The sequence below is a fragment of the Sinocyclocheilus rhinocerous genome, unplaced genomic scaffold, assembly GCF_001515625.1.
Source record: "Sinocyclocheilus rhinocerous isolate Xijiao unplaced genomic scaffold, SAMN03320098_v1.1 scaffold663, whole genome shotgun sequence".
NCBI lineage: Eukaryota > Metazoa > Chordata > Actinopteri > Cypriniformes > Cyprinidae > Sinocyclocheilus > Sinocyclocheilus rhinocerous.
In genome coordinates this window covers 80,698-97,231 of record NW_015655996.1, presented here as the reverse complement: position 1 = coordinate 97,231, position 16,534 = coordinate 80,698, and the positions used below count along the sequence as shown (strand labels likewise).

The 16,534-nt window shown below is 35.3% G+C and overlaps 1 protein-coding gene across 1 annotated transcript in view; it reads left to right on the top strand.

The window, feature by feature from the left end:
* The window catches only part of LOC107719077 (prolactin receptor-like), a 30,947-nt gene that overhangs the window by 6,008 nt on the left and 8,405 nt on the right, over positions 1–16,534 (top strand). Inside the window, exons 2-4 of the mRNA XM_016526396.1 lie at positions 10,572–10,665; positions 11,706–11,838; positions 13,243–13,412. Coding sequence (XP_016381882.1) covers positions 10,602–10,665; positions 11,706–11,838; positions 13,243–13,412 — 367 coding nt within the window. The 5' untranslated portion in view covers positions 10,572–10,601. The remainder of the gene's footprint in view (positions 1–10,571; positions 10,666–11,705; positions 11,839–13,242; positions 13,413–16,534) is intronic.

The window sequence follows — 16,534 nt, the reverse complement described above, 5'->3', positions numbered from 1 at the left end:
CATTCCCTCGATTTGCTAAGTCGATCCCTGGATTTGCTATTTCGTTCCCTCGATTTGTTAATTTGTTCCCTCGATTTGTTAATTCGTTCCCTCGATTTGCTAAATCGTGCGCACAATTGACTAATTCGTTCTCGATTTATAAATCGTGTGCACGATTTAGCAAATCGAGGGAACGAATTGGCAAATCGAGGGAACGAAATAGTAATCGTGTGCACGTTTTAGTACATCGAGGGAACGAATTAGTAAATTGTGCGCACGATTCATTTATTTTTTCTTGCATGTCATGTGCGGGGCTCCGTAAGATGAGAAAAATAATCATAATTGTGAGATAAAACTCACAATTGCAAGAAAAAAGTCAGAATTATGAGATAAAAAGCATTTATTTAGTTTTTTTATTCTGTGGCAGAAACACTACAGAACAAAACAGAATTGATCCTTCGCAGGGAGTTTGATTGACAGGCGATTTAACCAATCATAATGCTGAATCAGCCATTTTGTCCGATAAACAAACCAGTCAGGAGAGTAGATTAACATTGGTGGATTTGAACTTGAAAAAGGGTATATATTGATGCTTTTCCGCAGTTGAAACAAAATACCCTGTGATGTTCATTCATGTTTATTTTGTACTATAACTAGTAAAGAGGAAGAGATGATCGGTTCACGTGCTGCTTGAACTGAGGTGCTACAACGATCTGTCACGACACATTAAAGAGCCACATTTCTTGTATGTATTTATTGTTTGAATTTGTTTGCATTTATTGTTTATATATGTTTGAATTTCTTAAAAAATGACCAAATTTGAAAGCCGAGACTTTGTTTAATACCAAAAGTAACCTGCTCGGTGTTGTTTTTCGGCACGTTGCCAGTTCCCTCTTTGCTCTGCGATGTATTTTTCAGTGCGTGAGAACATGATGTGGTGTGAGAGCGACGTGGCTTGTTGGACCTAGCAACAGTAACTAAGGGGGGCAGGTCAATTGCAAGATGTAAACTTAGAATTGTAATTTTTTTTAATTTAGAAAAACGTACGTAGTTAATAAAAACTACGATTTCTTTCCCTCTTACTTTCTTGTTTGTGTACAGTGCAATATTTTAGTGTCAATGCTTTTAATAGCCATACAAATTGAAACATTATAGGGTTTAATCGCATACAGGTAACTCTGGATTTCCTGAAGCAAACAAACAATGATGTTCTTTTCTCATAATAAGGGCTCTAATGCACTCCTGCTGGCATATGATGATTCACGACCTTGGCATTTTTTCTGCCAAGAGGTCCAGAATAGAAGTGAAAAATGCATTTTATTTTATTTCGTTGCAATGACTACCATCGCCATGTCATGTTTTTTTCTGAATAGCTGTTGTACCGTCTTGAGTGATAGGTTAAATGGTAAATATAGCCATCCTAATTGGAGAATTGTACTTGCTGTCTGTGGTTGATGTGTGCTGAAACAACCCACATAACCTCACTACTCTGTAACGATACTCAAACTATGACCCAAACATGCACCCAACATAACTGTCATTCATTTATATTCATGAATGACTCATAATTTATATGTAGTTAATAAAAACAGATTTGAGCATTGGAAGTTAACATTCTATATTTTCTTATTCCATATTTATGTGCGTAGTTTTTTTTAAATATTTAGTAATCTACAAAACATTTTTAATAATTTTAAAGTCTCTTATACTCACCAAGGCTGCATTTATATGACTAAAAATACGGTAAAAATAGTAATATTATGAAATAGTTTTTCAATTTAAAATAACCATTTTTGATTTGAATATATTTTAAAATCTCATTTATTCCTGTGATGCAAAGCTGAATTTTCAGCAGCCATTACTCCAGTCTTCAGTGTCACATGATCTCTCAGAAATCATTCTAATATGCTGATTTGATGCTCAAGAAACAACATTTCTTACTATTATTAATGTTGAAAACCGTTTTGCTGCTTAATATTTTTGTGGAAGCTGTGACACATTACCATTCAAAAGTTAAGATTTAAAAGAGAGAGAGAGATTTTTTTTTCCTGCAAACATGTGACACTGAAGACTGGAGTAATGGCTGCTCCAGGAATAAATTATAGTCAAAAAACAAAACAAAATTTACATAGAAAACAGTTTCTAAACTGTAATATTATTTTTAAAAATTACTGCTTTTACTGTATTTTTGCTCAAATAAAAGCAGCATTGATGAGCATAAGAGACTTTTTTCAAAAACATTTTTAAAAAATCGTAATTATTCCAACCCTTTGAATAATTGTGTATATTGTGTATATAGTTAATACTCATTAGCCTAAGTATAGTTTAACACAATACGTTAGTTCCTCGCAAATCACAGTGCAAATGTTAAACCTCCTGTAGGTAAAATGATGGGGCAAAATTAGGTCAGGTAATCCTCCTAGATCTTTTCATAGCTTTAACCTGAGAACATTAATTCCTAATGCCAGCAAGACCTCTCAGAGAAGAGTCGAGGGTGTGTGAGAGAGCGAGTTTCTGGATAATCTTCAGATATGTGCCGACTTGTTGACAAGCCCCTGCTTGCTACTGTTCACCCGGCTTAGCGGCTTACGTCCCCCCCACGCCCCTTTGGAAGTTATGTAAGATAGCTGTAAACAGTAGGAGGGCAATCTTCTAATGCCAATTATCAGATCAAAAGGAACATTCTTAAAAAATCAAATCACCAGAGAGTGGATAATGCCATCAGGAATACACACAATAAATGAATGGCTACTGTACTGCTAAAAGGAGATGATGTTAATGTTGCGTTTACCCTCACCACAGACACCGTGTCTGAATTTTCATTTTACATGACTTAAGTTACAAGCCAATTGGGTTCACTGATTGTCAGTGCCTTTTCCGCAACAGTTCAGAGTGCAGCATTTGTTTGCCAATGGACAAGCATTCAGTGCAATCATACTAGTCAATAAATCAATGCAAGCTTACGTCTAGGTTGGAAAGGTCTTGCTTGAGGTTATTATCGCTGCTTCATTTCTTGGCCTAAATGCACTGGAATAACTTGAAGAACAATTCTTTTTGATTACTGTACTTAATAATGGCAGTATATACACGTTGCAGTCAGACATGCCCGTTTGTGCAGTGCTGTCTCATTACTAGATTCAATTCGGCCCAGGATTCTGTTTTGAAGATTATAGGGTCAGCAGTCCGCACACCTTTATATCTTTACTGATTGATTCCCAATTAAGGTTAATACACAACAGACCAATTAGATGACAGTTAAGGGTCAGTTTTTTAATAGCTCTAGTATTTCTGTTCTGAATTTAGTCATTGATTCATTGTTTAATACAATATGGTTTCATATTTTGTGATGTCCCTTATAAAAATCAACAAATTTATGGATTACTGCTGATATTGACCAAAATTCCACATTGCCTACAGCAAACAAACAAACAAATAGATAAATATATTTTTTTAAATGTTTACAGTGCCATCCAAGAAAATGTAAGGTTAGTTTATTTCACCTAGTTGCCAAGGCAACCTTTCTAATTTTCATTTAGTTTATTTTGATAAAATTAAATAACTAAAACTAAAGCTGAAATAAAAGTGAATAAAAATATACAGACAAAAAAATTAAAAAGAAATTTAAAAAAAAGGGGGGAAAAAATACAAAACTAATAAAAATGACAAAAAACATGCAACAAAATTACTAAAACTTTAAAATGAAAATGAAGACAAAATATTAAAATAAAAACACAATTTTAATATTACACAACATATCAAAATATTAATAAAAACTATATCTCGATGATATTAAAATAACCCTGGCGTTTAAAAAAAGTGTGCCATTTGATACAGGTCCACTGACTTGACATTTGTTGTTTATTATTATTATTTTTTTATTAGTTGTATGCTTTTATTGTAGCCCTCTAAAATATTAATTATTATTATTATTATTATTATTAATAATAATAATAATAATAATAATAAATCCATCATACAAGTTCAAATATCTGTGGCCGAAGCCTGCAAGTTGTTGAAAAGACAGTTGCTGGTAGGACATTTTTAGAAAAAAAGAAATCCTTAGTAAAAAAAAATATATATATATTTTTTTAAATTCCAAACTTTCTAGGTTGCCTTGGTGTCTTTTTAGTCTTGATGGTCTTGAGGTTTTGGGCAGCTATATCATGCTGCTGTCCTTGGTACTGAATGGTATTTAATGCTGACCAGAGTCGGGCAACATGAGAAGGTATGAGAGTTTAAGTTTCCTTCGTTGGCCACACCATAAAATGGGTAGTTTTTCAAATCATGGCTACATCAAGTCAAAGACCAACTCTATATTCAAATTTGGATGCTTTGGCCTATTCACAGATGACAAAAGAAAGTCCTAGATGTGAGGGGAACAGGCTGAAACTAGAGGGCTGCTGTAGGGCTGACTAACAGTGCTGGGACAGACATAGTGGTTGGTGACAGGCCTCTGAGAGATGTTTAATTTTAAATAAAACAGGAGTGAATATTAAAAAGTGAGTAGAAAGGGAGAAGGAGACCGTGTTTTGGGAACCTTTAATTTTGTCTTTTTTTCTGTGAAATACAATAAAAGATCTTTTGAAAATGTCGCAGTGTTTATTTAGTTAGTTAGTTAGTCCATACAATGAAAGTCAGATGGGCAGTGTTGTTTTGGACCAAAAAAATTTGAAATATTCCTCAAAATATCTTCTTTTGTGCTTTGCAGAACACAGAAAGTCATACAGGTTTGAAACAACATGAGGGTGATTAAATAAGTAAATAATTTTCATTTTTTGGTGAATTAAGCCTTTAGGAGGTCTGGCATCTCATGAACTGATTGATCCCATTGTGTATGTTTAGTAAGAAAGTGAAATTAACATTCAATGTTGAATGTAGTTTTGCGGATCCTTAGTCTGGAACTACAGAGCCCATGAAGAGTGAAAGTAAAAAAAAATTAAGACATCATGAAAAATGTTCCTCCTGCGTTCCCCCAAGAGACTTTGATGGAAAACTTGTGATGGCAATGATATGAGGTAGGAGAAAAAAAACGCAAATGTCAACAGATGATTTTTCAGCAATGCGTATTTGAGTTGTATGTTAATTTAACCATTCATGACGGAAAGCAACAATCCCATGACCTCCTTCAATCTTCATGCTTGTTGAACTCATTGAGGCTCTATAGGGCTGCCAGCGTATGTCGGGTCAGTGTCATGAACCATTCCACTTTATGGAATATGGAATATGAAATAACATAGTTTGACCGGGTCTTTCTGTTATGATGATATAATCCCTTACGTAATCAGATATGGAGTATATGCCAGCTGAAGAAGTTTTCTTTTTCCTTTTTTAATCTGTGATGCCACCCTGTTCACAAGGGGAAATAAAAGTTCTTTGCTCTCTCTCTCTCACTCTCTCTTTTCCCCTCATTTGCTATCTGTCATATTTACGTCTATCTCAATCTGCATTCCTAATATCATGCTTTCCATGTGCTTAGTGCTTATTTTTGTCATCAGATTAATGGTAGGCTGGAGATTAAGCCGATTCTGCAGAGGTGTCAGATGCCTAATGTATTTGCATATTATTTCCATACTTACACTGGGAGCACTTAATATCATAAAGTGACGGAAACTGATACGTTAAATGAGAAAACAGCCCGCATGACAAAGCAGAAAATACAAATTCAGATTGATTGATTAGCTTGTGTTCTCATGCCACAGTTGGCGCAGCTTGAATGAATTCTCAAGGCTAAATTCTAATGAAAACAAATGGATGTAAGTGCATAATTCATGTCTATTTAGTTTCCAGAGAATTTTCTGTCATATTTTGCTAGTATGAGTCAGGACTTGTTGTCTTCTGACAGTTCGTGTTTCTATGCATTACACAAATGAGCTCAGGTCAGAGGTGCATAGGTCGTGGCCTCATCCATGCAGATATTTTTGAGATATCATTTGAGATTTATTAGTATGGCCATTAATTGGAAAGATGTGCAATTGATTTAGACTTTACAGAGCTCAGTTACATGCACAGGCAAACTTTGAGGTTTTTGCAAGTTGATTCAAAGCCATTGGTAACATACTTAAGTTTTTAATAGTTTTTCCTGACAAAAAAGATTAAGTAGAAGCCTAAATTGCACAGTGATTGTGAGTGTTCTGATGTTTGTTTGATCCTACACATTATATCGTAGATGAATTAGAGTAAATGTAGTATTTCACTAAATTTTTGGCATTGCTGTTGCTTATTTTTCACTCAAAACCTTGGCATATAACTTACTGAGCACATTGAAAGTTTTTTTTTTTTTTTTACTGAATCTGGTCACCAGTAGATGTGTTCGACTTGAAGCAGCGCTGCGCAGACTGATCGGCGTATGACATCAAAGTATTCATTCTTTGATGTCAAAGAGCACATTCGAGCACACACTCTTACCTTCAAAAATAGGCGAGGCGCATATCTTTAGCGAAGTGGCGCGGAGAGCTGGGTATACTTCACTTTCCGCATTCTGTTCCGTCTCAGCGCACAGCCACGTCCGCACAGCTTTCAAATGGCGCTTTTACACTGCGTGGTATGACTCGGCTCGGCACGGTGCAGCTCGGCTCGGTTTGCGTTCCCAACTGAATCTGGTCAGTAGGCAACCACCCAAATGCTTCCTATTTGTTAAAACACTTGAGATCCCTCAATTCAAATCCTTCTAACATACTCTGGTGTTTCTTTGGCTCTGTAAATTTACATAGTGCCAATAACATTAGTGCCAAATGTGATCAGTGATTTACTAAAAACTTTACAGTGTAGCTTGCCTAGTCTTGGCTGCTCAGATTGTTCATGACTATTCATTAGAGAAATTCACCTTTTTTGCTCTGACCTTTCTTTTCTTTGTCCTGTAGACTTCTGCTCATGTTTAATTCATATTTAAAGTAGGAAAATTCCATTCCGATTTCTTAATTTTACCAAAATAAATAAAGAAAAAAAGAAAGAAAGAAAAATTCTACGATTATATAAATTATTATATATTGCATGTGTAACAGTTTAGTGGCACATTAAAGGTGATATTGTCAATATATAATGTAATGTTTTTGAGTTACAAGATTTTTTGTAAAACTGCTACAGTATGTCATAATTGTTCAACCCCTATTCAACATTGCTGTTTTTAAAGGGAACTGTAATTTTTAATTATTTGATAATGTTTCCTGAGGTGCATTTACAATGTTAGTATAATTTTTACATCAAAAATTGTAATAATTTAAAAATAAAAGGACATTTTCTACTAGGGGTGTGCCATATCATACCGTCCACGATAATACCGGTATAACGGACGAGCTACATACATATGCGCAGTACCACCTACTTTTGTCTCAACATTCACCTCGTGCATGCGCTGTTGTACGCGCACCGTCCGCGCAGTCTCAAAAAATTGCCTGCACGAAAAATTGGCCTTAACGCGCCGCAAATTAATTTAAAAATAAAAGGACATTTTCTACTAGGGGTGTGCCATATCATACCGTCCACGATAATACCGGTATAATTTTTTACATGATAAAAAATTGTCATATCGCGATATCAATGATATAGCGACATGATGACGTATGGCGGATATACGTTCCCTAGCGCGCACAACAACAACCCCACAAACCCAGTAGATGTGTTCGACTTGAAGCAGCGCTGCGCAGACTGATCGGCGTATGACATCAAAGTATTCATTCTTTGATGTCAAAGAGCACATTCGAGCCCATGTTTTTTTTTCTATATCGTCATAAATATCGTTATCGCAAATATTCTTGAAATATCATGATATAATCGCTCACCCCTATTTTCTACCCTGATCTTAGTCCTCTGATTTGAATGCTCTGTTGGAAGGGGCGTGTCTGCTGTGAGACTTCAATGGAAACGCCCGTTGCTATGACTGGTTAACATCTTTGCATATGAAATAAGTATTACGTGTGGAGCTCTATCAAAAACTTTTTCTATGTTTTTACTATTACAGCTGTTGAGATTAACTAATCATGGAGAGTGTTGATTATAGCATTATATTTAGATCTACTCCCGTTGCATGAAAGGTTTTAGCGATGAATGCAGTGATCTCGTCATCGCAACTCGAGTTTTGCACTTTCACAAATGCTTTCATCATAACTAACAGTGCAAACACAATGTAAATAAGAGAATCACTGTGCAGTGTCACTGTCAATGTGATCTCATGAGAATTTGTATGTATTTTACGTAAAATGTGGTTCTACAAACCGTTCATTTATTTACATTTGCACAGACACTGAAACGTACAATGCTGACGTATTTACAACATCTAAACGTACAATACTGACAATATTGACGACACCTAAAACGTAAATTATTTACGTATGAACAACTTTACAGACTTACAAATTAATCCTTATGAATATTGAAAATGCGGTATTAATATTTTATTATATTGTATTAAGTTGTCATATCAATGGCATTATATTTTCAATTGCATTATTACATGAAGTTTACTCATTTATTTATGAAATGATAACATTTCGTACTGTTCTGTGTGATTTCTGCTGCCAACCAGTTTCGAAGAATACATAATATTAAACAAGACTACACTTTAAACCCTTAAAATGAATAATATTTCTGCAATTGTTGAAACATTACTTATCATGTAATATTTACTTTGTTTGCCATGGGACACAAAAGGCGTTTTCTTCATAACCATAAAATAGAATTTTTTTCTAGAAATAGCCAATTATGGTTAGGTTTAGAGGTAGACGTGGGATTAGCGACTATAAAAAACATCTTTTTAATGCTATATTGTTACTAAAATGGTCATTTCCCTGCATATTTTGTTCAGTTCCGTTTTATATTCACTATAAATGGGTAGGTTTAGGTTTAGGGGTAGGTTAAGGGATTTAAAAATCTAAATCACTTATCGATAAAATGATAAAAATGCATTGATACAAATATCTTAATGATATAAAAGATTCGTAAATATTTTACGTTTTTTAGCTGTTCGTAGCAATTTTTTTTTTAGTCCAATGATCCTTTATTGCTCTTCTGTCCTTCTCATGTCACTAACGCTCCAGTGGGCGGGGCCAAAGATGTGATGATGTAGAAGTAGGCGTTGATCTGATTCTGCAGAGGCAGGCTTTCACATGACATCATAATGTGACAAAATCTGAAACGAGTCGTTTTCTGATATTGGTTTCAATAAAAGCTGTATTTAGACTAACAAGCAAGTTTTGAGCTCTGAAACTCACAGGATGTTTTTATAGTACAATGACACATCAAGGAAAATTTGATTTCTAAATTCATGACCCCTTTAAGTCACTTGTTTGTATGGTAGGGCACAAAACTGTTAAAACACAAGTAAGACTTTGGAAAGTCTATAACAAAACTTAACTAGCTTGAGCTGTTACACATACATAAATTTAGCCAATGAATGTGCTGAAGTTGAGTGGCAATAAGTCATAAGTCAAAAGAGCTCTCACAAAAGTATAGAGAATAAATTGTATTTTGTTTCCCATTTAAAAGCTTAACATTTGGAAATTTGTTTAGCTGTGTGTCAGTTATAGTTCAAGTTGAAAATTGTTTCCATAGACCTTTAAAACTTTGATTGGAGGCATGGATCTGTCTGCCTTTTTTATTAGTTTAGCAATTCATTCTGGAAGTTTCACATATGCCAATAGCAGTGTTTCGGCCCGAAAGGGGATGTTGAAAAGCAGAGTTTAAAACCTTTGCCTCAAGGTTGTAAACACACAAAAATACCCTATAAAAGTAGTGGAAAATTTCCCACACTAAGAGATAGTGTTCTTTTACATGCTGCTTTGGCCATGTAAAATGTAGAAAGTGGCAGTTTGATGACCACTATATTTTTAACTGGTAAGCAGTTGGTTGCAAAACCTCATGAAATATAGATTTACCTTTCAAGTTTACAGTAACTAAATGAGTTTGGTTGATCAGAATTGCTTTGTTCTCTAAAATCAAACAGATCATGATTCATATTGTCCTTTGATAAGAAGTACTGAAGGACCTAATGATTGAGAAAGTGTTGAAAGGTGCAGACGTGATGGATAGATATTGTTTATGTCCAGTGAGTGACAAAGGACATATTTGATTATTGTGAAACCGCATCCTGTCATAAGTACAAAGTCTTTAGTTTGATGTATAGATAAAAACATTTTTGCAAAAACACCTTGTTCCAACTTCCTGGAAGAATATTTGCACACAAACAAAAATGATGAAATCTGATCTGAACAAACAAACAAACAAACAATCCAACAAATGCTAATTCAGAAAAAAGTTTTCATTTGATTTGCTTTGATGTGAAGTAGAACTGCATTTTTTTTAATGGTCATATTCATAAAATATCAGAAGTGGCATATTTGACTGCTCTGGTCTGTAAGTAGTTTTTTCAGGCGGCAACGAAAGTTTTCTAAGTGAGTTCAGTGTGTGTTTTATTTTAATGGTCCCACGTACTATATACAGTATCTTATGTTTATACTAAAACACAGATGGTTCATGGACATGCAAATCAATTACAGTTACTGTAGTGTGTCTACTCTCTTCAACAACCTCTATTTTAGTATATCTTTCATCATACAGATCTAATATCTCACTTTTCCTCTCTTGTCTCTCACTGACAGATCTAAGGCGTTCAGAAGCCACGAGGGACGATGAGGAACTCTGGGGCCGTGCTGATTTTGACCTTTATTGCCAAATTAATATTGCAAGCAGCAGGTGAGCAGTGTTAGGTGTTCTGTTATATTGCTTTTAAACCTATAGTAAGCAGTACAACCTGACTAACTTCATCTTCACACATACTGTACACTGCTGTTTACAATTTTGGGGTCAGTATGGTTTTTTTTAAGACATGAATGCTTTTATTCAGCATTTAATTGACACAAAATGACAGTGAAGACATTTATAATGATACAAAAAGGTTCTATTTCATATAAATGCTTTTGAATTTTATATTCAAAGAATATATCACAGTTTTCACAAAAATATTAAGCAGCAACTGTTTATAACATTGATAAGAAATATTTATTGAACAGCAAATCAGCATACTAGAATGATTTCTGAAGGATCATGTGACACTGAAGACTGCAGTAATTATGCTGAAAATTCAGCTTTGCATCACAGGAATAAATTACATTTTAACATATATTAAAACACTATGTTACAATAGTACTGTTTTTACTGTATTTTTAGTCAAATAAATGCAGTCTTGGTGAGCATAAGATATTTCTTTCAAAAGCATTTAAAAATCTTACTGACCCCCTCAAACTTTCAAATAGTTGTGTAGATATATGGACTTGCCATACATTTTTGTTTAGATCAGTGTTTTATATTTTTAATATTTATTCAAATAAAAATGGTGTATACTATATTAAAAGAGCAAGATCTCACAGCATTGAGGTTACCTCACTATTTAAAGATATTTAAGTAAAATGTTAGATCAAATTCTTACGTTGCGATACTTTGATATATACTATGGTACTGAATGATTACCATATTTAAGTACCATGCTATTTACATGTACTTAAAAGAATAACATGGTTGTTTTTTGTTAGTATATTCGATGAACAATGTAAGCCATATTAATGTAACACAAAGCAAACAAATTTGCGTAAATCCTACATTTTCGAATGTGTAACTTTACATATGAATAGTCTTATGTATGTTTCAGACAGAAAAAGACCTATTTTACAAAAGGTTAATGTAACATGATGTTGAATTCAACTAATGTACTCTAAATGGGCACTATATATCCATAGGTGTCAGTCCGCCAGGCAAACCCAGACTCACAAGCTGTCGCTCTCCAGAGAAGGAGACCTTCACATGCTGGTGGGAACCTGGAGGTGATGGAGGCCTGCCAACCACCTACGCCCTCTACTACCATCTAGAAAAGTCAGTCTCAAGGATTTCTTTATTATCTTGAGAGTAGACTCAGTCTATAATGGCCATCTTTACTCATCTCTTTGTCTCCCAAGGAAATATCAAAGGCCTTGCTCTTTCCTCCAGTAATGAATGGTTTAATCTAGATTTTCTCTGCCATGTGTTTATTACTTTCTGTTTCTGAGCGCATATGTGAAATAATCAGAAAGCATACATGACATACCTCCAGCCAACACACACATGCCCGCACACACCTTGTCAAATATAAAACTCCTCAGATTTTCACCAGAGCAGATCCTTGTTAGTGCCATGAAGTGTTATGCCAACATTACAGCTTTGAGATTCAGCAAGTACTGTACACAAACCCAATAACGTGTAATACTGCACCAAATAGAGTTCATAGAATTCATTTTAATACAGTTGGATGTGCTGAATATTTCAAGGCTACAATCAGTGAATAGTGATATGTTTTTTTAAGAGCAAATTTTCTTTCCTGCATTGACAAACATTGACTGAAGCAGCATTTTCATCATCATAATGAAACATCAATATTTTGGGGCCATTTTCCCCCCAAAAAGACTGTATTTTAATTGCATATAACTGCAATAAAAAAGGTTTATTTTGTCAACTTTAAGGAGTACACTAGTACTGTATATACAATACTGTTTGAAGATTTTTTTAAAAGAGGTTTCTTATGCTCACCAAATCTGCATTCATCTCATGAAAAATACAGTAAAAAAGTATTAATGTGAAATAACTGTTTTCTATTTGAATATATTTTAAAATGTAATTTATCCCTGTAAAGCAAAGTTGAATTTTCAGCATCATTACTCCAGTCTTCAGCGTCACATGATCCTACAGAAATCAGTCTAATATGCACATGATTTGGTGCACAAAAAAATAAACATTTATTTTAAAAGTTGAAAAATTGTGCTGCTTAATATTTTCATAGAAACCATGATAATTTATTCAGGATTCTTTGATTAATTAAAAAACAAAAAAATGTTTATTTGAAATTTTTTTTTTTTTTTTTTTTTAAGTATTTGTCACTTTTGATTAATTTCATCCTTGCTAAACAGAAGTATTAATATCTTTAAAAACGTTTTGTATGGTAGTATAGATTAGCATCAAAGCTAATAGACATGGCCAAAATGCCATCAGTTTCTTTTCAACCCAAACATAATAAATGTACCGAGCAAGATTAGTTAATATTTGTATGATATCAACATGAGTATTATTGTCGGCATGTTCATCACCAAAATACTGTTTATCTGATTAGGAGTGCAAGTTTTTCCACTTTGCTTATAAATTGTCACAGTTTTCAGACACAAACTAGCTGTAGAAATGTTCGTATTTTTATTTCGGTGTCTAATTTGTATAAGTGTAAACGTGTCTGTTGATATCTCTCATATGCAGCTCAGAAACGGTCTACGAGTGCCCAGATTACAGAACCGCAGGCGAGAACTCGTGTTTCTTCAACAAAAACGACACATCGCTTTGGGTCAACTACAACATCACTGTGGTGGCTACCAATGCCCTGGGGAAGAACATTTCAGACCCCGTGGAGGTGGATGTGGTCTATATAGGTATGCTTATGTGTTTCTGTCATCAACTCATTTGAACGTACTATTTGTACTGTACCACCCCCTCTATTTATTTATCATCTCTGTTTATTTCTCTTATTCCATCCCGCTCACATTATGCTCTTTCCTGCATGATGTGTCATTTGTTTGTAATTTTGTGAGTTAGTACATAACAGACGGTACAGACCACTGTTGCAGATTGTCATCAATAAGAGGCAAGTTATTGTTGCCTGTCTGGGATCACTGTTGCGATAGAGCATTATTTTGTCCTTTGGGTCGTAAAACATTACACACCATTTTCATTGGTCACATGTTCTCTACTGTGTTATGCCATAAGGCATTTTTTACCAATCTAAAAATTAAGATTCTCGTTGTTTACTTTTAGTAGCAATTTTAGTTTTATCCCGCACAGTTTGCCATGTCAAGTTCCTTTGATTTGACGTTTTGTTCGTTCAGTGCAATTCCGTCTTATCATTAACTCGTATGTACAACTATAACCGAGACTAAACTTTAACTAATGTTTTTATTTATGCTGAAGGGGTGAAACATTCATTCACAATACGAAGCACACTTTTCTGTTCTTTCTTTCTTCCTTCTTCAGCAAGTTTGCGTGCAAAAGTAACTGGAAACTGGAAACCAACTAGTTTTGTGTGTTAGTGCCGAATTTTACAATAGATAAGCAAAAAAGAAAATGATGTAATTTACTCACCCTCATGCGGTTCCAAACCTGCATGACTTTTTTTTTAAATGGGATGTTTTATAAAAAACTCTCACAGCAACTCTTTTCTGTATAATCAAAGCATTAAAGGTGTCATATGATGCTATTTTAAAGATCATTATTTGGTGTATTTGGTGTAACAGAATATGTTGACATGCTTTAATGTTCAAAAAACACATTATTTTTCAAATACTGTACATTATTGTATTAGGTAGGTGTGGCTGACTCTTAACTTTTATAAAGAATATCTCTTTGGATTTGAGACTTTAGTCTTTGCAACTTTACAGATCTTCTTTATGCACCAAGAGCTTGTAACACTCCAAAGAGAAAGGAAAACTTGAAATCGCATCATATGACCCCTTTAAGTTACTATAGGGGCTGTCAAGGTCTACACTATCATTCAAAATTTCGGAGTCTTTTTTTTATTGAGCAAGGGCACATTAAATTGATCAAAAGTGACAGTAAAGACCTATACGTTGTTACAAAAGATTTCTATTTCAAATAAATGCTGTTCTTGTGAACTGTATGTTTAGCAAAACATCATGTATGTGTATCAACTGTTTTCACAATGATAATAAGTCATGTCAGCATGTTAGAATGATTTCTGGAGGATCATGTGACACTGAAGATACTGACATGCTGAAAATTCAGCTTTGCATCACAGGAATAAATTACATTTTAAGAAATCAGCCATTTTTAATTGCAATTAGAAAAATAATTTTAATAATATTCCATAAAATTACTGTTTTACTGTATTTTTATTAGGGCTGCCCTCGATTAAGGATTTTTCTGGTCGACTAGTAGTCGTTCATTTTAAGCATTAGTCGACTAATCGCACGTTTATTAATAAACCATTTAAATCAATATAATGAGCCTTTAATTGCCTACATAGCCTAATATGCGCTCAAGCACACGCATAAAGCCTGCTGTGTGAAATGAGTTCTGACTGAAAAACACATCGGCGATGGCCTATAGCCAATGAGAGAGCACGATACAGGGCAGCGGGAAAGTTGGGGAGGAGTTATATGAAACGTAGTTTGCGGACCAGTGTTGCCAAATCCGCGATTGCCGCCGGTTGTTTTTCATGTCAGCAGGTTGAAGCGACCCCAATAACGTGATATTTAGGCCCTGGAATGTGAATTGTACCCTGGGGAACCCCGCCAAAAAAAAAAGTGTATTTTACCCCCCTAACGCGATTTTTACTGGGGGGACCCCCTCGGAAGCAATTGGGCTATTTTCAGGCTAGTTTTGAGTAGTAATTGGGCCGGTTTTGTAGCGAAAACCTGGCAACCCTGCACCAGACAGAGCTGTCGGCGATTCTTCCTATTGCAAAGTCATGCAGTGTGAAACCCCCTGTTGCCGATCCATCGTGCAATGTGAACACAGCAGCAACTGAATGCTACCCCAGATAATCGTTCAGTGTGAAACCAACAGTGATGCGACGTCTTTGAAAATCGTGCAGTGTGAACTCGGCATAAGAGATGAACTCGGCGACACGACTAGTCATCTCCGCAGTAGTGATGCGCCTGCATGCATGTTTCAAACGGATTACATAATCTGAGAATATTTGTTTTCCATTTGAATTGGTTAATTTGAAAGTATACATTTCACTCTCTATAGATATATTTTAATGTCTGTAAGGCAAAGATATACACGGAGTTTCGCCTGGAATGTGAATTGTACCCTGGGGAACCCCGCCAAAAAAAAAAGTGTATTTTACCCCCCTAACGCGATTTTTACTGGGGGGACCCCCTCGGAAGCAATTGGGCTATTTTCAGGCTAGTTTTGAGTAGTAATTGGGCGGGTTTTGTAGCGAAAAGCTGGCAACCCTGCACCAGAGTTATCGGTGATTCTCCCTATTGTAAAATCATGCAGCGTGTTACCTCCTGTCGTCGTTCCATCGTGCAATGTGAATTTCGGGCATTTGTCGGCGATTTCGCAAAACCTGTCGGCGAGTGAAACATCGGGCTAAAATCGTGCAGTGTGAACTCGGCATAACACAAACCTGCGTGAATCGCCATAGACAAACTTATGCCGACCCCAATAACCTGATATTTAGGCTCTGGAATGTGAATTGTACCAGGAGAACCCCGCCAAAAAAATTTGTATTTTACCCCCCCGAACGCGGTTTTTACTGGGGGATCCCCTCGAAAGCAATTGGGCTATTTTCAGGCTAGTTTTGAGTAGTAATTGGGCGGGTTTTGTAGCGAAAACCTGGCAACCCTGCACCAGACAGAGCTGTCGGCGATTCTTCCTATTGTAAAGTCATGCAGTGTGTAACCTCCTGTCATCGTTCCATCGTGCAGTGTGAACACAGCAGCAACTGAATGCCACCCCAGATAGTCGTTCAGTGTGAAACCAACAGTGATGCGACGTCTTTGAAAATCGTGCTGTGTGTACTCGGCAT